General features: G+C 39.1%; 1 protein-coding gene across 3 annotated transcripts in view; it reads left to right on the top strand.

The window, feature by feature from the left end:
- Positions 1-25,206, top strand: part of LOC150082205 (inactive dipeptidyl peptidase 10-like) — a 362,607-nt gene that overhangs the window by 242,756 nt on the left and 94,645 nt on the right. For all 3 annotated transcript variants that reach the window (XM_090379166.1, XM_090379165.1, XM_090379167.1), the window contains one exon: positions 23,504-23,602. In XM_090379166.1, the coding sequence (XP_090235292.1) occupies positions 23,504-23,602 (99 nt within the window). The remainder of the gene's footprint in view (positions 1-23,503; positions 23,603-25,206) is intronic.

The raw sequence follows: 25,206 nt of genomic DNA, 5'->3' as shown, positions 1-25,206 counted from the left end.
GAGATCTCCAGTTTCCAATAAGAATATGGAATCATGATGATGCAGCTCTTGAACGGTCGCCTAAAACTACAAACTGCTGTGAGGGATTTCACAATGCACTTAATTCCGCATTCCACTGCAGCCATCCCAGCGTGTGGTTTTTGTTTGATGGACTGAAGAGGGACCTGGCTTGCCACAGATTGATACTGGCTAATGCACAGGCAGGTCCGTCTAGAGGTGAAAAAGAGAAGATATGATGCACTGCATAACTTGGTTGCTACTTTTTTTTCAGGAATATGAGCAGGTAGAAGACAAACTGAAATACTTGCAGAGATATTGGCTAACTTACAGTAATGAAAATTCTATTGAAATCCTTGACAAATAAATAAATCACCGAAATATGTCTGAATTAGTTATTTGTTGATAAAAAACCGAAAGGCGTTGACTGTTCACTTTGTAAGACAGAGAAAAAATAATTTATTTTTATAAATAAAATAAAACGCTTTAGTTGCAATAAAACCAGAGCACTCAGACTTATTCAAGGTTAAAATACAAAAATAAAAGTTTTATATTAAAATACATCGTATAGAAGTAGAAATAAAATATATAAATTCAACGTTTTGTTGCGTTTTGAAATATGAAATAATTAGTTTTTTGTAAACTAAAAATAATGTGAGCATTCTTCCGTGTGTGCATTTTTCTGCGTGAGCGTTTATCCGTGTGAACAATTTCCCGTGTGGGTATTTTTCATGTGAGCATTTATGACTTGTTTTTTTTCTGTGCGGAATTTTCGTGTGAGTTTTTTTCATGTGCGCATTTATCTGGTCACCCTTATTTCAAACCCTTTGTTTGCTTAACAATGTTTGTTGTAATTTAAATAAGGCAAAGCAGGAGTGAATTCTTCAGAAAGTTTCAAACGTTTTAATCTAGGGAAAAATGTCGCGCCTGATGTGAGTCCTAACTAGCAGATAGTTGGTCCTGACTTGCAGATGGCTGGGGATCCAACTAACAAAACTCACAGATAGTTGGTCCCGACTTGTCGATGGCTGATCTCGACGACTAATCTTGGCTAAACTAAATCAGCCATCTACAGAGGGCTGATTTAGTTTAGCCAAGATTAGTCAAACATTTGATGAAAAATTTTGCACGTTCTCGACATTCCCGTTGACGTTCTGCAGTTGATTTTGCAATCTTCTTCGGTTTAGAGGCATTTAAGCGAGCCTTATAAGCTTTTTGCCTAAAATAATGTTTTATTCATATATTTATTTATATTTTTTCACAATTTCAAAATTTTACGCTTACCCAAAATGACGAAAGAAAATCACTACACTTTGAATTTTTCAAATCATTTCAGTAGAACTCGAGTTGTCGCAAAATGGGGTGACGGCAGCAAGTCACTCCACATTGAAGCAGTACCAGGTGGAGACTGGTACTCGCTGTCGCAGCCTACTGGGTGGTGGGGGCGATGACGTTGTTACTTCCGTCACCCGATTTTGTGACATACACGCTGCGAGCTTACTCCGTGTCGAAAATTAGGGAGGTGCGCATAAAGATGTTTCACACAAAAAAAAAAAAAAAAAACAACTGTTTGTGTGATGTTTGTGTCGCTTCTCATCTTACTGTAACCGTTGTTTTATTATTGTTTAGTACAAATTAAATCAGTTTACATTCGAGCAGTATTCTTGTCGATACCAAACAAACGGGAAATGCTACTAAATATATAGAAAACTAATTAAATATATAGAATATTTAGGCCATATTGCGCTGTATATAATATGTCTGTAAATTGCATGCGTTCTGTGATCGATTTGTTGTTTGCTGGACAAAAAAATCTGCGTTTCCAGGTGGAAAAAAAAACATGCTAATCTCGCCTGAGATCGACTAACTCAGCTTAAACCTGAGATGACCTAGATCTATGTTTCAGTTTAAATACCTCGTGTATTCCTTCTTCAAATAAATTTTCGAATGTTTTCTTTTGAAAACTCAGGGTGACTGTACTTAGGGTGCTTGAGCACCTTCTGCACATATTTTGAAGAAAAACCTTAATAAACTTGGCAGCGTGTGATTGTTCATTTTAACGAAGCAGGATAACTTCTTTTAGTTGTCCAGGTCAGTTGTATTTGATGCTGAGACACACAGGCAGTTCGAACTTTTAGCATACCTTTCTAAGTTAATGTTGGTACCACAGAAAGGTTAGAATGGTGAAGGCTGAGATGAGAAATCACTGGCTAAGAAAGCAAAGAATGTGTGATGAAAGTACTCTTCTTCGAGAGGAGAGAATGTGTGAGTGAAGCTGAGCAGTACAAAATTAGCGAAAATGAAATTACTGAAGATAGTCTATTAGAAAAACTTTTGAACCTAAAGGTAAGTAAGCCTACTGGGGTTGATGGCATAGCCCAGTAATTTCTAGGGAGGCAGCGAGAGAGTGCATTGAACCATTAAAGATTAAGTATGAGAGTATAATTAGACTCGAGAGAGATTTCTTTGGACTGGAGAAGTGCCAGCGTATCGCCAATCCACAAAAGCGAGTGAGTAACTACATAAGTTAGTCTAACTTCAGTGGTGGGGAATATCACGGCAGGGATAGCTATGATTAAAAGTGTAGTACAGTTGCTTCTGGATATAAACGATATTCTGAAGGAAACATACCACAGTTTTGTAAAGGGAATATCTTATTCAGTTCATGTAGTTAGCTATTCGCTGTTGACCGGACTTACAGGAAAAAAATTATGTCTAGTAGGACTAATCAGCAATGACATGTGTACTTTGCATCTGTTCCTGTCTGATTGAGCTGGTGCTCTTATCTCGATGTTAAGCCAGCTCAATTAGACCTAACTCTCGTAAGGAGTTCTCTCCTTTGTATCAAAATGTTTTCTTTTGTAAAATTACCTGTTTTTGTAAATTAATTGTTCTATTTTCCCGGAAGTTTCGGGAGGCTGTAAAAATGTAAACCCCTGACTTTTTGGCCGTGAAGGGCATTAAAGATTATCTCTCTCTCTCTCTCTCTCTCTCTCTCTCTCTCTATTATGGAATAGTCTCTCATGAGTTGGATGTAAGATATTATTTTTACATTATGTATTTGGACTTGAGAAAAGCACTTGGCTCTTCCTTGCCTGAGAGGTTACGGAAAAACTAGAACAAGTTGGTATCATGGGTTAAGATCTTTGGATGGATTGTGATGTGCAGAAAGCAGAAGGGTGTGACTCTTCAGATTGAGCTATTATTAGAAGTGGAGCCCACAAGAATTGGTGCTGGGATCACTGTTATTTCTGATTTTCTTAAATGACATCAACGAAAGCAATACAGGGAGTAATATCAAAATTTGTAGATGATATCAAGACCTTTTCTGAAGGAGCAGCGCTCCTTCAGAAAAGCCTTAATAGGCTTCAGGAATGGTCAGAAAAGTGGCGGCTATGTTTTATTGCTGCAAAATTGAACCTCGGAAATAGCAATCCAAAAATGACTTCCACGTTAGGAGGAGTTCGCTTAAAGAGAATAGAGGATGGGAGAGAGATTCGGAGGTTATTGACCAGGCAGACATAAAGTTCTCCTGCAATGTGTAGATAGGCGGCAAGGTGTCTTTTCGATTAGTTATAGTGCATTTGCTTGTAGAGATAGGGAAGTCGTAATCCCACCGTATAAGGCAATGGTTAGACTACACTTGGAGCTCTGTATCCAATTATGGAGACCATACCTAAAGAAAGATATTGATCCTCTGAAAAGATCCAAGTACGGGCAACGCGCTTGGTGAAATCGCCAAAAAGAGCGCCCATATGGACTGTGAAGAAAAACTTTGAATATGTGGGCCACAAATCTTGGTGACTTGACACTCTAGAGGTGGAATCTCATTGAGATCTGTAAGGCTCCGAGAGAGGATCTCATTCGAGGTCTATAAGACTCTTAGTCGGTATCTCCTTGAGTTATGTAAAGCTCTGAGAGGAGTTAATAAATTGAACCAAGATAAAATTTTCACTGTTATAAATAAATGCGGAGCAATATGGCCTTAGTTGCTAATGCTCCTAAAAACCAAATAACAAACAAAACAAACATAAATAAATGATGCTAGAATTAGGAGACAAATTCAAATTACAGTTGAAGCAATATAGTTGTTGTTTTGCTGTAAGGTTTTAGGCTCATCAACGACTTAAGCCATATTGCATCATATATATACCATGTCTGCAAATTGTGTGTGTTCTGTAGTCGATAGCCCTCGTAGATAGCACAGTTGGTATAATCGCCGTCCTCCCCCCAACATCGGGTGGAAAAGACCCGAGTTGGAATTCCATCATTGACGCGCGGAATTTTGATGAGTCTTTTTCACAACGCGGCTTAGTTAGTCGGTCTCAGGCGAGGTAGCATAGGTCACCGCGCAATATGGCTTAAGTTGCTGTTGCGCCTAAAACCCTACAACAAACAACTAAACAAACTGTGGTCGACAAACGACGTAGACTAAATTGCAAGTTTTATTTTAGCCAACGAGTGTGTAGTTGTGGCTGAGAGTTTGATTATTACGTAATAAAGGTTTTATTTTAATTATTTTATTTTACTGGTGAGGCAAAAAGCCTAGGTCTTCCTTGCACCATATGACTAATACCTTTCCCTGCGGAAAATCTGGGCTTGATATATTTTTGCTCTCTTGGAGACTGAAGATTCTTCCACTGCTTTCTTGACACGTCTGATTTTGTGAATACCACTGCTTCACCATGCTTCACCATGCGCAGCGAACGGTCTGGCTTAAATTTATTATTATTCTTACTTTTCAACAGATAAAAATTGAATTGTTGCACGCTAATGCGTTTTGGATGCGCCATCTATTTGAAATCCCTTATGAAAAATTATGTAACAGAGAGCAAACGTAATTGAGTTTGGGGGAAGGAAGAAAGAGACCGACCCTAATATGATTCATAAAACTGTCTTGTCTTGTTATGGAGTAGCAATTCAAAGTGTGGATTTTAGTATACGTAGTTCGTTTTCCCCAACTTGTGGCAGAGATGGTCACGCGTCAAATGCATTTTAACGTACATGCGAGTAGATCACTTCAACTTACTCTGAATGTTAGCAGTGATTGGCTCGTTGATAATGTGTTTGTGACTTTTCGAAAGATTAATTTTCTCTTCTAGACAAATCTTGGCGTGTTTTTGTATGTTTGTCTATACCTGGGAAGGTTTTAGGTCAAATTTCGATTTCGACCCATCCCAAGTCCCCAACACAGAAACAATGCGAAAAATGTCGAACGGAAGCTTAAATTTATTTCGAAATTTCAGGACCGCTTTAGAATAGTTCTCTAGACCTTTTGTACCAAGTATTACATCAAGAGGGTAATTCATATCCCACGAGCATCTGTCCTTTCCCCACCCATAAAAAAAAATTGCAACTTAAATCTCACCTTAAAATTACCCATTACGTAAACATAATCTGGTGAGTTTTTTATAAACACTTATTGAGTACAATATAGAAAATTTTCTGGCCACCACACTAAATGAATCAGGTTTTTCATCCTGCAGACAAGCGAAGCAAATATAGAATGCACACTAACAGAGTAACTTCTGCGGTTGGTTCGTATGGTGTTTCGTGCATAACAACAAAGAGTCCACCAATCTGTAAGTTGTTATGCACATTTAGTTTTGAAATGAGGCAGCTAAAGTTCGCCTTGATGGGGGAGATGTTTGTTTACTGTTAGATTCCGTACATAAATGTATAAACGTTTCCCTTGCTATTACTACAGAACGTTGCTAAATTTCTAAAGTGGCATCTCCTGGTACGCGAATTCTTTTCTAAGTAGTCGAACTATAATAATAGATTGCTTTTGTTTTACTTATCTGTAGGGATGATATTGATTTTTTTTTATTTATTCCATGGTCCGCTATGAATGTTTTTTTTTTAATAATTTTAAAACCGATATTTTTATACGCCATTTTTACCCTGCAAATTTCTTTTATCCTTTATGGAATGATTAAAGACCAGTCAAATTGTGTATGAAATCTTACATGTTAGGTATTAGTCGACTATATAAATATTTAGGTAAGTGATTTTTCACTCAATATATTTTTTATATTATAAAAATACATTTTTATAATGTAATGATTTTTCTCTAGTTGCAGAAACCAGTTCTTCCATCTAGATACAATTAGCTCCAATTGCCCTTTCGTAATTTCATCATTAAGATTAACAGACTTATGAAGGGGCTGATTCCTAAGTTTTCTAAAAGAAACTACGAGAATTTTGTGTGCTTTGTTCTTCGTTCCACCCCAACGTTCAACCTCGGATACATTAATAATGACCACGAGCACGTAAATGTCATCCGTAATCTGTACCTCGGACTTCGGCTCAGCAGTCTTCTTCATCCTTTCCTCTTTCGACACAAAGAGATAAGTTTCTTACATTTATCTTCACCATACTTCTTCCGTACACCAGAAACCATTTAGTGTAATGTGTTTCCTTTCAGTATCGCCCACTTTTTTTGTCTGCGTGTGCAGAATGATGAAGATTTCTCGTAAAAAGTGACCATCGGAAAATTTTAGAAAAAGTTAAAAGTTCTGCAGAACCAAAAATGCTGTTTTTATTTTCTTACTTTGAAACCGTACATTTTAATTTCATTTGGTTATGATATCACTTACCCCAGGGGTTCTCAACAAGGGGGGTTTAGGGTTTCAGGGGGGAAATTGGGACCACAGATTGACAGACTCAAACTGTTGGAATATTGATTTTTCTACAAACTACAATTCTACAGATCTACAGGACATCACACTTTATTGGATGTCACATATTAAATTAAAAATAAAGATAAATATTTCACTTTTTTATCTTTTTGGAATGCACTTTTTGAATCAGACAATCTTGGAAAGGGGGGAATGACATTCTGACATATGGTGTAAAGGGTGCATGGGGCAAAAAAGATTGAGAACCACTGACCTGCCCTATTATACGCTACTCTAACAAAAGTATTCGAACACAACGTTTGTAAACATGAGTTTTAATGAACAAATTAAAAAGGTACAACTTTGACACTAATGACGTCATTGATAAGTCGTGTAACACTTTGATCAGTTCCTTGTAATAGGTGCTATGAATTTGTGCTATTCCAACTTCACTGCTACAGTTGCCAGTTCAGCTGTAGAAGAGGGCCCTATTGGCCGAACCCTGATCCAGCTTTCTAGTTCATTCCAGAAGTGTTCGATGGGATTCAAGTTTGGATTCTCGACCGACCAGGCCAGTTATTGGACTTACCTTTCTGCATTTTGGACTTCATTTTCTTCATTTTTGACTTCATTTTCTTAACATCAGATTTTGACAGGGTTCTCTTTATGGGTGGGGCATTAAATGGCAGAAGAGAAAAGATTGGGCGGAAAATTCAAAAGTGGTTTTAATAGGTAGAAGAGTTCCACAGGGTTCTGTTCTCGGTCTCCCTTTGTAATTTTCATTTACGATATAGCATTGCAAAAGAAACTGAACTGCCTACTAGCTTACGCAGATGATTTTAGTCTATAGACCTATTGAATCTTTGCAAGGCTGTTTGTACTTGCAGGAATCTATAGATAACTTGGTGAGCTGGATCAATTACAACTGTCTTCTAATAGCATATGTATAACTTATAACAATCGCCATAAAATGTAAATTAGTTTCTCATAGTTGTAATATCGAGGGGAAGCTCATTACCAAGGCAGGTGAATATACGAACCCATGTGTAGGCAGGGGCGTGAACCTATATTTTAATACAGAGCTCGCTCGAGAAGAATTTCTGCGAAGGGTCATCCCTGTTTAAAATAGTCTTTTAAATTTTATCAAACTAATTTTTTAACAAGGATAATCCCCAAAATTTTAACATTAATTCCCAAAAACTTTTGGGGGTTATTCGAACCCGTTGTTATTCCTAGATTCCAAAAAAATAGGAATAATTAAAAGAATCTTTAGATATTAAGTTCATATTGAAAGTGTATAAAATTGTAATTCCCATTTTATGCATCTCTTATATGATCTCACTCGAAGGGAGTTGGATTCCCCCTTTTCCCATAAGTTATTCCGGGTTTTTCAACCTGCACGACATTCAAATTGGCCTGAGAATAACATTTCTATAGACACAAATACGTAATGGATATGAGCTACAGCTCCGATAACATTAAAACAACAACAGTTTGTCCACTAACATCACTTAGGGTACATAAATTATTAAAGACTAAATGTGCTAAAACCAGATATTTAAACTCATGTGTTTAATAGTGATGCACTTAGCTAATGAGCTATATATTGACTTATTCATTCAAACATTCAACCAGAAGAATCAGATTGAAAGCTTAATGAATCAATAATTATGGGAAGTTTTGCTTTAGTGTAGTATGTGGTTTTAATCCGAGTTTCTATATGTTAATTTTTAAATTTAAAATATGCTAATTCGGTAATTGACATATTGAAAGATTTTCTGTAAATATCATGAAATCTCTTTGAGGGAAAAATTTTCCCTTTTAAATCAGTACGTAATCATCATCATCATCATCAGCCATTTTCAATCCACTGCAGGATGAAGTCCTCTTAAGAAATTTTCCAGTTCCTTCTGTTTTGTGCAATGGCCGTCCATTTACTACCCACAAACTCATGAATTTCATCTGTCCATCTCCGTTATTGTCTTCCAAGTTTTCTTTTAGCTCCTCTTGGGTACCATTCTGCTATTTTCTTAGTCCATCTGTCAGCATGTCTTCGAGCTATGTGTCCTGCCCAAGACCATTTTAGTTCTTTAGTTTTGATAAGAATATCCTTTACTTGAGTTTGCTGCCTAATCCACGTGTTTCTCTTCTTATCTAATAGTCTGATTCCCAATATGATTCATTCCATTCTTCGCTGTGTAGTTCTCAGCTTATCTTCCATTCTTTTGGTGAGTGCCCAAGTTTCGCTTCCATAAGTCATGGTGAGGAGTATACATTGGTTCATTATTTTACGTTTCAGACAAATTGAGATATTGCTCCTCAGTATGTGACTATATTTCCTGAATGCTGTCCATCCAAAATTTATTCTTCTCTTGACTTCCATCAATTTATCATTATTACAGCAAATAACTTGTCCCAGATGATTCCACCTTTTCAATTACTGCTCCTTCAATCATTATATCCCTTTCTGTGGCATACTTGTTTATCATTACTTTTGTTTTAGCCATATTCATCTTTAGTCCAAAATCCTTACTAACCCTGCATAACTGATTAAGATTTTCCTCTAATTTTTTGGGATCGTGGCTTATGACCACAATATCATCTGCAAATCGTAAATGGTTTAGGTACTCTCCATTCACGTTGACTCCTTTCTGCGACCAGTCTAATCTTCTGAAAGCTTCCTCAAGGGTTGCAATAAACAATTTCGGAGATATTGTGTCTCCTTGTCGAACTCCTTTCGTCTAGTCTAATAAAGGGGATAGCACTCTCATATATTTTCTTCAAAATCATAATATATGGGGTATCTATGCCTTGTCTTTCCAGTTCCCGAAACATTGCCTTATGCTGTATGGAGTGAAATGCCTTTTAATAATTCACAAATGCCAAGCATAATGGTGTTTTATATTCAGTTGCCTTCTCCATTAGCTGTGACATTACGTGAAGGTGATTCACAGTTGAGAATCCTGTCCTAAAGCCAGCTTGCTCTTTCGGTTGATTCTCATCAAGTATTCTTTCTAATCTGTTAGTAATGACCCTTGTGAACAACTTGTAGATGTGGGATAACAAGCTAATTGGTCTATAATCTGTAATTTCCAATTTCTGATTTATCTCCTTTCTTATGCAGCAAAACTATGATTGCTTTATTCCACTTAGGTGCTACACCTTTTCTAATGTATTTTGTGAAGAGTCTTGCCAGTTTTTGTGTCATGTCTCTTCCTCCCAATTTTAACAACTCTACAGTAACTTCATCTTCCCCCGGAGCTTTCTGATGCTTCATTTTCTTCAACGTATGTTCTACCTCATCAGGAAGGATATCGAGTATGTTGTATGTGTTAGTAATTTGCGATCCATCTTCCCCACTGCTGGCATCATTCCCTCGCTCCTTGTTTAACTCTTTATTCTTCTGCTATTTGAATTATGCCTTCTCTGCTATTTATAAGTACACCATCGCTATTCTTCAGTTTCAGTATCATTTGTCTTTCTATATTACTGCTCATGGCTGCTGATTTAAATCCTTTGTTTTCCCTTAATGCTTGTTCTACTTTTCTTGTGTTAAATTTTCTTATGTACTCTCTAAGTCTCTTTCTAATGGCTTTGCATACTCAGTATACTCAATTTTCTCCCTGTAAGTGTTTTACTTGCTCTTCATTTGTCGTCTTCGGTTCATCATGACAAGTGTTTCTTGACTGATTTTTTCTTCTTTGGATTTCTTTTTACCTATAGGTTTCTTGGGCTTTATCACTTTCAGAAAGTTGTAATATTCCTCATCGATATCTTGGTCCTGAACAGTCTGCAGAAGCTCAAACTTGTTCTTAAGTTCCAGTACATACTGCTTTTTCTCCTCTTCTGTTATCTCAAAGACCTTTGTATTATTTACTCGAGTCAGTTTTTTCCTTTCTTTTCTTACATCTATATCAAGTGTGCATCTTACCATTCTGTGATTAAATAAATTTTCTGTTTATACTCCGGGACGACCAAACGGTCAGAGGAGTTCACAATTACAAGAAACAGCACCGTATTCAGCAGTCACGGGATTGAACCCCGGTCACTCAAGGCACGTGTACTTATGCACCCGCGCGCCTGACCACTACGGCTGCCTTTTGATTACTTCCAACATTTACCTTGTTCAGGACAGTAACATCATTCACGATATATCTTCTGTTAGTGAGGATGAAGTCGATTTCATTAGTTGTTAATCCATTTGGGCTCTTCCATGTCCACTTTCTGTTCACCCTTTTCTTGAAAAAAAGTGTTCATTACTGACATTCCTCTAGATTCTGCAAATTTTTCAACAAGTCTTTCACCTCTTTCATTTCTTTCATCAATTCCAAAATTTCCTATAGTTCCCCTTTCTGCGCTGTTTTGTCTCTTTCCAACCTTAGCATTGAGGTCCCCCATAATGATAGTGTAGTGAGTTTTCTGTTCATGTAGAAGACTCAATTTCGGTGTACATTTCTTCAACCTCTTCATCATCATGGCTCGATGTTGATGCATAAATCATTATAACCTTTAGCTTATACCTCTTAGAAATCCTGAGTAGTAGTCTTGACACCCTTGGTGATGTACTTTTGAATTCCAAAATGTTTTTATATCTTTATGGACCAGAAAGCCAACTCCACCTTCACTCCTTTCACTGTTTACATTGGTGTACAGCAGATTTCCACTTGATAAACTTATAAGCGATTCATTTCTTCTTCTTGTTTCAACCAAACCGATGATATTCCAATTTACATTCTCTAATTCCTTTTCCATCTCTAGCATCCTGTCTTCACTGATGAGCGATCTTACGTTGTAAAAAGTGTAAAGTGTGTTTAGGGTCTAACGGCACCAGGGGTTTCCCCCATCTCCGTGTTGTCTACATTGTCGTGTGTTACAGAACACTGTAAAGGCCAGAGATTTAAAAGTGTATGGATATTGTTGGATGTAGTGTCGTGTACCGTTGTTCATCTGGCCATTTAGCCACTGGACCCCTACTGAGGCCCAACGTTGCCCAGACTTAGTCCCGTGGAGGCAAGTCAGGTACACCAGTATTTTTAAATAAGTACTCTGGCAGGTCCTGCCACCTAATTTCCTGGGATTTCAGTGGCTAGGACCATAAAAAAAAAATGGGGTGCGCTAGAGGTTGGGTCAGGCCAAAGGAGTGTTAAGTTATACAGTGTGGAATTAAGAATTTTGGGTGTAGGGCTAGGATAATTTTGACATGGGATGAACGCTAGTTGGAAAGCTAGAGGGGGAGGGGAGACTGAAGGCTGGGGGGTGAGAGACAGAAGTATAGGGTCGATAGAGTAGATGACCCCAAAATCAGTGAGGCAGGCCCATGCCCCACCAGAAGGAAAGAGGGGACGGCGGGGAGGAGACAAGGGAACCTTCACCTCCTCCCCGCCAGGACAGGGAAGAAACAGGGCCGTGCAAGGGAGCACGGATTCAGGATCGCCACGTGGCATTGGCAGCAATGCTGCGTGAAGTCATAGTTGGCAGAGTCCAGTCCGAGAAGGTCAAATTCGAGTAGTTTAATCCTGGGACAAAGAAGTCCCGTCCAGATAGTAGAGTCATTTCAGTGGTGAGTCAACTTGGTGGGGGCGGAGCCGGAACGGCAGTCATGGTAGATCGGGGTTATATTGAGGCTGCATTGTAAGGGCACAATTATTGTGCAGGTTGAAAGTCTTCACGGGGATTGCAGTATGCTGAAGCAAGTAGTGGTCTTGACACATGGTTGATTAGGCCGTTTCATTGTCTGGTTGGGTCTGATTCTGAGGTTGTGGTAGGGTTTTCCGCCTCGTGAAGAGGCCCTGAGCAAAGTTCGAAAAGGCTGTATAGGTATGGTGGTCTTCCAGGAGATGTTGCTCCTGGTCTCTCGGAATGAAATGAATTTGTGTGATGAGAGAAGATCTGAGGTCATCATATAGTAGGCAGTCATGCATCAAGTGGTCCCAGGTCTCCTGGGCACCACAGGTGCAAAGGGAGCTGTCGGAAAGTCCAAGATCTTACGTTGTAACAGGCCAAGTTCAGTTTCCGTGCATGGCAGCCTGATCGTACTCAGAGATTCTTAGCACCTTCTGCTTCCTCTCTGATCCTCTCGCTGCCGTAAGAGGGGGAGTGAAAGCCGCTGGGGACTGAAGGCCATTTGTTTCGTTGTGCTGTCATGTGCTGAAGGGTTTGGTCTTTTCCTCTTCACTACTTTGGAAATTATGTACGTAATATACGTACATAATTTCCAAAAAGGTTGGAATTTTTTTTATGTAAATTGGTTGATGCAAATAACTGTCATATTAGGACCACCCGAAAATTACCTCATCTACCTGTGTGTATCATGCCTGTAAATTTCGTTGATTCTCTTGGTCAGTTTTCCTGGTCGAAGAAACCTAAGTTTTTCGTCCAGTCGGTCCCAAGGAAGAAAAACGTTCCCTCCCTTGAGACTGACTAACTCGGCCACGAAGTGTATAAAGCCCATAAAAATTCCTGGCATCATTGACGGGATTCGAACCCGAGTCTTATCAACGCGGTGTGGGATGATGATAACCACTATGCCACCCGCGAAGACGATGCACATCAATAAATAATGATTTAAAAAATTAAACACAATTATAACATTTTAAAGGAATTCTTGCAACCTGCAAGAAGTAATGCTGAAGAAGTGCCACCTACCACTTTCATTGAAATAGTACAGAATAGATAAGCAGTATTGCGCTAACCAAGGCAGGCATGGAGGCACGATCTCCTGCTTAAAGAATGACTGGACTGATGCCGGAAATATGGAAATCTATTCACTCCACCAAACTAATGGGCGAATACAGACACCAACCCAAAAAGAAAAACACAGAAATATTTATGATAAAAATTGGGTGAATTTACATAGCCACAGTGGTGTCATTTCTCCATATTCGTTATAAGAAAACTGCGTTGTACAAAGAAAAACAAAATAAAAAACAGAAGGCTCAAATGCGCACGATAGTAACTGATAACTAACACGCAAGAATCTCTTATAACAGGTTATCATAACATTCACTTATTTTTCATCTCCTCTACTCCTATGTTTCTCCAAAATTCAATAAGCGATGCTTATTTTACGACTTTACGAAAATCAATTATTACTCTTTTTTTATTTCAAAACTGTGGTATACTGTAAAATTTGTGTACACATTCGGAATTAACATAATAGAATTAGGTTCAAATGTTACTGAAACCTTGTTGATTGGTATTATCGGAGGCGTACCGCATTTTTAAACATGCTTACCAACGGTCTAACAAAAATAAAAAGGAAGGAATTTTAACGGTTTCAGAATTCTTCAACCCGTATACTTCCAAATTTTAAGCGAAAATCGAACTTTACTGGACTTTTAATTATTGGAACTACGCACCCTAGCCATACCCGTAAGTGAAGATCAGATAGCTTCAAACATCGTTCTGAAAGTGAGGGAATGAGCCATCTTGTTGGAAAAGCACACTGTTGCCGGGATCATCTTTAGAAGTTTGTGAGATCAGATAATTCTCCGGTATGTTTCGATACACGAGACTGGTGACTGTTCTTTCTGCGAAGAACGGACCATATACCTTTCTCAAATTTGCAGTCTTAACTTCGGGACCATCTCTGTATTATGAATCGCTGTGTGATTACTTTCATCTAAGGCCTCTGTGCACTAGAAGAGTTACTGCTGACATCGCCCTCCTAGCCAAAGTAATCACTGGAATTTATGAAGCATCTGATATCCTGAGTAAAATAAACTTCAATGCTCCCTGTAGACAAGTCAGGAACCTTACACCGTTTCGCCTTGACTCTGCCAACACGGACTTAATGAAGTTCAGTCCACTGAACAGAATCAGCAAATCAGCAAATGACTCTCGCATTGACTTCTTTGACAACTCCCAATCACTGATGAACTCCATCCACAAGTTTGCCTCTTCACTTAAACTGCAAAGTGACTAGCTCACATCTAATTATTGTAGCATATTATTTGTTATATTATTTTTCTATTCTCTAACGGATTAATTATTACTTGTTTTACCGGTAACTTAACTTAATACAATCCTCTTTTGTACATATGCTTTTATTGTTTGAATCTATATCAATGTTTATCGTCCTGTAGGATTTCACATTATTGTTATTATGTTTATTGATCTGATCTCAGATACACTGTTAATGGTTACCTGTTGTGTATCTTTTTATTAATAAAATAAAATAAAATAAAATAAAATAAAATCTCGGACGTGTTCCGAAATCATGTTGGATTTTTCACCTCTACACACTCTCAACTTAACTGTGACGTTGAACGTGCACTCGTCACAAAATATTTAAATAGCTCTTCAACTTCTGTCATCTTAGAAAATACATATGTGCACACAGAATGCCTGACGTCTGATCTTGTTAGGCGTTGTACTGTTTTGGATGTATCAACTTACACAATACTCCCGATATCTTTTTTTGCGGTACATCAAGTCCTGTATTGCCCAATACTTTGATTTTTGTGGACTGTCGACGAAAAACAGCTTTTCATATTCACAATGGTTTCCTTTAACAGTAAGCCTACCGATCTTACATTGGCGGGCAGAACATACAGTAGCCAGAAATGTTTTATGCCAATCGTAGATCGAATGTTTGCGCGGTGAAATTTTGCCGTACATTTCGTTTCTTTTATCCAAAAAATGCATTATGCTCTTTCTGCACCAGTGTATGTTACCTTATATATTTACACTACAACAGCGCTGCAGGTGGCTACATCAGCAGTCAGTTATAAATGAACATGAAAATTCCGACTCCATTAATAATTAACTCCATTTTTACCATGGTCAGCGCTTGTTGACTGCTGTAGTGAACACATTTACAAACTTTTAATGTTGTGATACTTATTTTGTATTAGTGTATATAGACGCCTAATAGCGTGTTGCTTTAGTGCGAAAAGCACATACACCACACCAGACCACATCCCGGAAATTTGGATTTTTTTCATCCAGCAACACAAGCAGAACAACCATAGTTCTGCTTGTGTTGCTAGATGAAATGGCAGTAATGTTATAATTTACAGACATGATAAACAGACACCTCATGGCTTTAGTTTCGTTTGACGGTTATTGTAAAACAACATAACCAAACTTGAAACGGTCTAACTTAGTGCTTTCAGTGAATAGTGTGCATTTTCTTTTATTTCTTTTCAGTTTCTACCATTTATACACACCTCAACCGAGGGTTGCATTGTTTTTCTGCCAGAAGTTCGCGTTATTCGTCCAGCTAACAGCAAATCGATGGGAGAATGCACGCAATTCAAGGCACAATATACTAACGCCTGCTCTCGTGGGTAGCATTGGTAGAATCGTCGTACTCCCCACACTGGGCGGAAAAGACCTGAGCTCTAGTCCCGTAGATGACGGGAGGAATTTTTATGGGCCTTTTTCACAAGGTGGCTGAGTTGGTCGGTCTTAGACGAGAGTGGAATGGTTTTTTCTCCCGGAAACTTAGGTCTTTCGTCCAGCAAACAGAAAATAGACCACAGAACACACGCAATTTACAGACAATATACACGGAGAAATATGACCTTAGTCGCTGATGCACCTAAAACACCACAACAACAACCTCATAGCCTTATTTGCTTTGTCGCTTAACACACACACATTAAACTTAACTTAGGATCGTATCAAGCACTTGAATATATTTTTTCTGCCGTGATAATGATCTGTTTTTAATTCCAATGTCTGAATATATACGTAGCCCTCAGTAAGAAACTTTTTAAAATCCTTTTTTAAAGATTTTTCGTATCAGTATTATTAACGTTAATTTTATGCAAATATACACCACCACAGTATTGATGGTAGTTGGGTCTTAGCTGTCTGAAAAAACTATAATCTGTAGAGAATATTTTATTTTATTAAAAAAAATCTCTTTGCATGTATTCCCCCCACGAGTAGGAAGATAAGAGACACAGTATGCCACCTTGCTGTAAAATATCTAGGCTGGCACGTATCTAACCAGCACGTTTCCTTTAACATATCCCAGTAATATTTTGCACAAAAATAGAAATTCCATCTAAGAAATCCAATATCGAAACTCTCCAGACACCAATTAATTGTCATATGAGTAGACTGCACTTGGAAAGCTTCCAACAAAGAATTTGAAAGTCGAAAATTTTGTAAATTTTCCGAGGTGAACGCGTACAGAGCTCAATATTAGCAGCTGTTGTAAAGCAGTGAGTATTTTCTTTTTGAAAATACCGTACCGATGAAAATCCAATTTTATTAGGTGGTGTTAAAAATAAATCTGGTATTACTAGTAACCAGAGATAACAAAAAATGGAGTCTGGTTGCTTACCAGCTACTTCTTGCCCAACAGAACTAGCTTTATTTGGACATTTTGAAGGAAAGGGCAGCGGTCATACATACGCTAGTGAGCTGAATCTGAAATTATAATTTGAACCAAAATATCTAATTTGCATGACGGAACAGTCTTGCTAGCACAGAACAAAAATTAAATAACTATTCTTCCCTGCAGGCAACAGATTGTGTTGTTCCCTTTTTCGTTTCTTCCGAGCAGTTAAATTTGGAGCTGACCTCAATGGAGCGATACTCGCATATTCTCAGTTCTGTGGCCGAGATGCAAAACAATCGATACCCCTTGAAGTAGCTCTTCTCATGGCCACTGGAAAATGCCTAGCAGCTTCTGTTCGACATTGCATGCACATTTCTTGGAAAGAAGGCTTCCGTGATAACTGGTTATCAATCACACAGTAGTGTTCAATCCTAAATGGCCACAGTCGGGCACCATCGTGCTCTAGATGAAGCCCTTCAACTGCAGCTTCTTCGCTGCTTTTATGTAATGTATTAAGCCTCCTACTGTTGCGTAGGAACTTAATTCGTTTTCCCACGTTGTGCACAATAGGACGTAAAAAAATATGGGATGTAGTCAGAAACACTACATCATCTCTTGTTAATTATGTTAACGCACCCGTGTGCATTTAACTTTTCGCTTCTTTCGATATTTATTACTGGCAGAAGGTGGAAATGGGTGCTCTAAGGTATTTCAACGGTAACCAGTTGTAAACATTATTTAACATTGTACAAATACAACGATGAATCATTAATTAACTACAATTTGGTGATTCTCATTCAAGAAAAGATGATAGCTAAATGAACCTCTTTTGGAAAATGTCTATCAGTGTGTGTGCATTACATTTAGGTGATCAAGCCCCAATTGCGTGTTTAGAAGCATTTTGAAAATGGCAGCATAACTAACAACGTGTATTCGGACAAGAGAAAGAAAGAGTTCAATTACTGCGAGCCAAATGTCAATCGTAATGAAATTCATCCTCATTTGATAGACAGTTATGCCAGGAATTCTATGGAAATGAGTGCAGCTATAAAATCCACACGATACCTTTCTATTTTTTCGTGTAAAATAGAAAGGTTAAGATCACAATACTGTACGGAGGAAGATACCTTCACTGCTGTCTAAGTTCAGGTGCATTGTCCTGTATGACAACGCACGTGATCACATTTTTGAACCAGCGAAAAACACTACGATTTCAGATGAGAATTTTTGCTTCACCTTGTGTACAGCCACAGTCTTACATTTCGCCAAATACTACCTGAAAAATCTATTAATGTGACTATGTTGAAAAGTAACATAATCATATCAGTACTGCTCTAATTTTATGACTCAAGCTACAGATTTGTAAACTATAATGAAGTTTTACTTTCTGTATCAACCACGGCTGATAATCTCCAAATAGAAATGCTATGGTGTTACTCCATGAAACCGGGAAAAGTTTGGGTAGACTGCAAAAATTCGCTGGGAGTCCAGAGCGCATTCAGAAGGATAGTACGTAGACCCCCCCCCCCCAGTCACTACTCATATAGTATTTATTTATTTATTTAATCAGGTAAAGAAAAGTTACATAATCCCTAGACAGCAATCAAATGCTAGGAGGGTAAACACAACTAAAAGATTAATACATTATCAATATTGGCTAAAATAAAATATACAAAGATCGAGTCAATAATTAATTACGGAAGTTAAGACAGATTATGTTCAACATAAAACTCTAAATACATACTCTAAATATATTCAGTATCTGTCTAAGAAGAGTGCGGGGATGTCGGAAAGATGCTGCAGGCCGCCTGGAACAGGAGAAGGAGCGCATATCATCCTCCAACACAGTAGCCACGTATAGCGATGGTGAAATGAAATCTAAAATTGCAAGATTCTGTAGGTATCAGCTAAAACTTTTGATCTGTAGGTTTTGTCCAAACAAATCGTGTCAAGGTTGATATTTAGGTCTTTGAGGAGCCCAATCGTGTTTGCTGGAAACATATGATTGAGAGAGCTGATTTGGTTGAGGGCAGATTGGATCATAGATGTTTGCCGGTTACTTATTCTGCTGTTCTTCGTGGGCAGCATGTTAAGGCCATCAATGCTAGGAGCATCCAGTCTACCCGAAATTAGCTTGGAGAGGGTAATTATGTTACGAGTGGCGAGATTGGCTTCCAAGTGGTCATTCCATGCAGCGAATGCAGTATACCCCTAGAGATAGTAAGGGGGTGTCCTGGAATCCTATTGAGGGATCGAAGAAGCCAATACTCAATCCCCAAGAACTGCCGCAGGTAGGTTGGAGGGGCAGAGGACCAGATTTCCGATGCGTAGATTGTCACCGGTACCACACAAGTTCGGAAAAACCTAGTTATCAGCTTGGTATTGCCGTAACCCACGAGTTCCTGTCGAGTCGACCAAAGAGCCGCGAAGAATTTTTCTTACTTCCTTGAAGTGCTCCAGAAAGGACAGCTTCGAATCCCAGACCAAACCTAGGTCTGGGATTCGAAGCTGTCCAGACCAGTCCTTGTGAGAGTTGACAAGTTTAATTCGATGTCCATTTATATAGACGCGCATTGGATTTATTCTTTTCCTCTTTGTAAACGTCATCTGGGCAGAGTTTTCGGCATTTAGCTCAAGACCAATATATTGAAGAAAGGTGCTTATCAGAGATTTGTTTTGTTGCAGATCTTTGGACAGAGAGCGCTTGCTACGGCTGATCCGAATGAATGAAGAGCTTCAGATCGTCGGCGTGCAATATGATGTTTTGTAAATTACTAGCAGAGGTTCCAAAGCCGTTGCGAACAGCGCTGCTGACAAAACATCACTCTGTGGAACACTGAAATCTCAGGAAATAAGGTGGCAGGACCTGCCAGAGTGAAATTAAAACTACTGGGTTCCTGGTCTGCCTCCACGGGGCAAAGGTGGGGGCAATGTTGGGCCTCAGCAGAGGTCCAGCGGCTAAACGACCAGATGAACAACGGTACACGACACTACACATATACAATGTCCATACACTTTAAATCCCTGGCATTTCCAGCGAACTTGTACACCCACAATGAAAACTACGCGGAGATGGGGAAACCCCTGGTACCGTCTGACACTAAACACACCTTACACCCCTCTGAAGACAGTGAAGACTCGAGTGGCATCAAATAGGAGTTCAGGGAGGTCACAGAAACTGGTATTAGCACAAGGATCGGATTTTACGGAAGAGATGAAGTACTCAAACCAAACATCACAGCAAGCAATGCTCTCTTGGTGTGCACGGCCATCGTGACTAGTCCCTGGAATGTTGGAAAACTATTATGGAGTGAGTGGCGAATAATGGCAAACGTTTTTCCAACATGATGACCGTGTTTAGGTCTGGTGAGTTCCTCTGGACGTGTATTGTCCCAGTTTTGAAGTTTTTCGAAGGTGTTGTCACAGTCTGGGGTTGTTTCTCGTTGTTTCCCCTTTTCTGTTTCAGCCCGACAATGAATCATAATATTGCACAGCTTCTAGTGACGGGTTGAAGGCATGGGCATGCAAAAGCTTTATTGGCGTGCGTAGAGCTCCGACCTTAACCCCACTGACCACCTTTAGGACAAACTGAAACGTTGGCTTCGAGCCAGGCCAACAGGCCCACAGTCAATAGCTAAATTGACCGCTGTTTAAGACTAAAGAGCCAAAATACCACTTGTTGTAAAATATTGGTTCGGTGCCTGCCGATTGCGCGCAGTAAAAGTATTAGAACTTACAGTACTAAGTACCTTCCGCGGGTTGAAGGCTGAGAAGTGAGATGATATTTGTTGACATTAGACTTGAATCTCTATAGATTTCAATTTTTGGTAAATACATGTGAAGGAAGGTAATACTTTTGTTCCAGAGAACAGAAGTATAAGGGATAAATGAGAAAGAGAAAAAGCTAGTTCTAGGAGGTTTAGTTCGAAAGTGAATGGATGTTGACTGGTTGAGGCACGTTTCGCTCTGATTTGGAACAGAGCAATGACATTACCGATGAAAGTTCAGAACAGTTCCATTAATTAACTTGACTACTCTCAAAAGAATTTCAGGAGCGTGAGAAAGTTTCTGGGGGATTTTGATATGAGAAAATGCCCCAAGGTAAATCGGATTTCAGATTTATACACAGTGAATAGTTATTTAGAAAAAAAATCCAGTTTTTTGATGCAAATAAAGCAGTATTTCTGATGTGCTTATGCAAAGATAGATTGGAAGTTAGGGTAATCTCCAATAGAGATATGTAATTCCGTACAGAAATTGATTGTCATCAAAGTTGAACATAGGTGAAGTAGACTTTTTGCGAGAAATAAAATAAAACTGAGTTTCAGAAGGATAAGTTAATTGTTATCTTTGCCCACTGGAGAATTAGCTGGAACTGGCATTTAAGGAATTGGTAATGGATATTTGAGAAGCTGTTTGCACGTGACAAATTCTCTCAAACTGGAAGATGGAATGTAGGGTGCTGTCGTCAGAGAAGCTATAAAATGGTGCCTCTGTAGCCAGGTGGCTAGGAGCAGCAGTACATAGCACACGCTTCTTGATTAGATCGGTGTTCGAGCCCGTGACCACCAAATACGGAGGATGCGGAAAGGTCAGGGAATGACCACCGCATATCCCCCCCCCCCCCGGAGCAATATGGCTTTATTTGCTAATGCCCCTAAAAGCCAAATAACAAACAAACAGAAGCTATAAAAATATTATTAGGGCCATCCGATAGCCAATTCATTTGCCCATGCTTTTTTTATGTCCATAAATTAAGTGTTCTCTAGTTGATTTGTCTCTTTTTCTGAACGAGAAAACCCATTTTCTGGGAGAAGGAAGAACTTTTCTGCCCACACTAAGACCGACTAACCTGACCGCGGAGTGAAAAAAGCACATAAAAGTTCCTCGAGTTATTGAGCGGATTCGAACCTATCTTTTCCACCCAGTGTGGGGAGAACGGTGAATAAACCCACTGTGATACCGCACATACCAGCAAAGCTAGAGTTAGGATTTCCAATCAGTGAAAGAAGGTTATCAGTACACACAAAAAACACAAACTATTATTTTTAGGCCACCCGAATAATTAAATTCATCTGCCGTGCTGTGTGTCTTATGTCTGTTAGTTTCGTGTGTTCTGTGGTCGATTTGTCTGTTTTGCTGGACGAAAAATCCCAGTTTCTCGATAAAAAACCTTGCTATCTACGCCTGAGACCGACTAACTCAACCACGGAGTGAAAAAAGCCCATTAAAGTTTCTCGCGTCATCGACGGGATTAGAACCTGGGGACTTTTCCACTCGGTGTGGGGAGGACGGTGACGATACCACTGTGCTACCCACGCAGACTTCGTTATCAGTACACAAGAAGAAAAGAGTAGGAGAAAGAACTGAACTGTGAGAAACACTAGCGTTAGTGTAGAAGTTAGAAGAGAGCCTCTACCACGCCTGCGGTGAGCGATCAGAGAGAAACTGGATACCCAATTGCAAAAAATAAAAAAAATAAAAAAGTCGGCAATCCTTACAGACTTTTCCACCTGTTTTGTCTAGTGAAGTAAGTGTATACATAAAAACATAAAACTTTCGGTTGAAACATGCAGGTGTCCGGTTAGTTTTAGAAATATAGTTCATACATAAAAATCATACATAACTTTATACCATATCCCTGACATTCGCTCTCATGTGTAGCACAGTTGATAAAATCACTATCCACCCCACACTGTGTGGAAAAGACCTAAGTTCGAATCCCGTCAATGAGGCGAGGAATTTTTATAGGTCTTTTTCACAACATGGCTGAGTTAGTCGACCTCAGGCGAGGGTAGCATGGATTTTTCATCCCGGAAACTCTTATTTTTTTGTCCAGCAAACAGTAAATCGACCACAGAACACATGCAGTTTATAGATATTTTATATATGGCGGAATAAGTCCTAAGTTTCTGAAGCACATAAAAACCTACAATAACCAACAACCTTGGTTCCTTAACTGCTAATATTAATGTTGTTCTATACACGAAGTTCTCGAAGTTATCTTCATAATATTTTTCCCTTAAATGTGGTGTTAATGGTGAACGTTGAACAATCGTTAACTACTGTTAATACCTGCAAAACCTGCATGTTTTAGATAAATATTTCATTCTTTCCGTATTGTATCAGTTAAAAATTTGATTATACTTATAAATATATACTAAAAATAAAAAATAAAAATATAGCATTTTTTAAATTTATCCCTGACCTTGCCTATACTGTAGAGATTGTAATGAAGAGTGACTCGTGTATTCATCTGAAGTTGAATTAAGTAATCTTGATCACATTTAATGGTCGACCTCGTGGGCTTCGAATCGACTTCGAACCCCGTCAATGACGTGAAGTATTTTTATGGGTCTTTTTCACAACGTGGCTTAGTTATTCGGTCTCAAGCAAGGGTAACATGGTTTTTATCCCGGAAGCTTAGGTGTTTCGTCCCGCAAATCGACCACACAACGGACGCAATTTACAGACATAATACATACGTCTCAATATAGCCTAAGTTCTGATGCACCTAAAAACCTACAATAACCTACCAACCGTTTAAAGTTCAGTTGTAACATAATTGTATTGTTATTACTATCTTTTATAGGAGAAGAGGAACCGAGGGTCAAGCATCCGAGGTTTGAACTGGAAGAAGTCCTCGACGGAAATTTTGAACCAAGGTTTTTCAACGGCAGTTGGCTCTCAGGTAATTATGAGATTTTTATATGCAGTACATACAGAGCTTTTGAAACTTCGGCACTTCAGAAAATGGTCTAATTCTGTCATTTACGGAATTAAATGTCACGCGACAGTGCAATGTTCTGAATTCCAGATGTGTAACTGAAATAATCCTTAAAAAAGGATGAAGCAACATTTTCGGTAGTTCTTAAAGCATTTAAACGAAGATGTTGAATTCTCAAGTAACCAGCGGGAATGTCGTGAGTGTACAGCTTCTGCTGAAAGACATTCCCGCTGGAATGTCGTGAGTGTACAGCTACTGCTGAAAGACTCGGGTGGGACAGTACTGAAATACGTATTTGTATATACGTATTTCAGTACTGAAATACGTATATACAAAGGGTACTAGGAAAGTTTTGCAATACAGCTTTGTTTATTTAATTTTTTCAAAGTAATTTCCTCTACATTCAATACACCTCTCCATCCTCCGAAACCAATCTTTAAACCAGTTCTGCCAAGTTTCACTAGGGAGTAAAGCACACTCGTTGTCCCAAGCCCGTAGAAGGTCCTAATCACTGGAAAACCGCCTCCCTTTTAGCTTCATTTTCACATGCAGGAACAGTGCAAAGTCGCAGGGAGCAAGGTCTGGACTGTAGGCAGGGTGCTCGAGAAGTTTCAGTCCTGTCGTGGTCAAATATTCGGTGCAGGCTTTGGCGCGGTGACCTGGAGCATTATCGTGATGGAGGTACCAGGTGTCCATTCTTGACTTTGGCCGCAGGTTCTTCATAGATCCAATGACTTTAGGCAGGCATTGTTCAGTATACCACTTAGCTGTGACTGTCTTCTGCGTGTCCAAAACGACACGTTCCACAATTCCACTCGATTTGAAAAACACAGCTATCATTTTCTTCTTTACAGATCGGGATTTTCTGACAATTACGGTTGTGTCGTCATCATCAAAGACCCAAACTTTGTTTTGAACCTTGGTCGGCAGATCGTAATAGTACAGCCAAGTCTCGTCACCTGTCACGATGTTGTTCACATACCGAGATTGTCCCTTATCAAACTTTTTTAACATCTCCCGGCACCAAGTCACACGTCGTGTCATCTGCTCTTCAGTCAGTTGATGCGGCACCCAGAGAGAACAAAGTTTCTTCACGTGCAAATGATCTTGCAGAATCGAACGAATTGCTGGTGCATTTAGGCCCAAAGTATCCTCTATCTGTTGGTAGGTCACTCGCCTGTTTTCGTCAAGCATTTTCCTCACAGCAGTAACGTTTTCCTCCGTAACTGACGTTCGTGGCCTTCCCGGCCTCTCAGAATCCTCCAGAGTGAAATTTCCCCTTTGGAATTCTCTATACCACCTGAATATCGTTGTACGATGTGGACAATCATCATCTAGTGCAAGAGTCATTTCTTCTAAGCACTGGTCTATGGTTAAACCACGCACGAAATTATACCGCAAAACTGTCCTTATCTCATTTCGTGACCACGATGCCATCGCAAGCACTTTACACTCTCACTACTAATGAATAACTGAGCCCATCGACTTGGCGCGGCGGCTACTATGCACGTATGAACATGTCTCAACATGCAGCAACAAGCAGCTTCCTGTGATTCATTGTTGCGTCA

The sequence above is a fragment of the Mastigoproctus giganteus genome, chromosome 8, assembly GCF_048544385.1.
Source record: "Mastigoproctus giganteus isolate SK-2022 chromosome 8, ASM4854438v1, whole genome shotgun sequence".
NCBI classification, from domain to species: Eukaryota; Metazoa; Arthropoda; class Arachnida; order Uropygi; family Thelyphonidae; genus Mastigoproctus; species Mastigoproctus giganteus.
The sequence above is the reverse complement of the archived record's forward strand: the minus strand, read 5'-3'. Positions and strand labels throughout refer to the sequence as shown.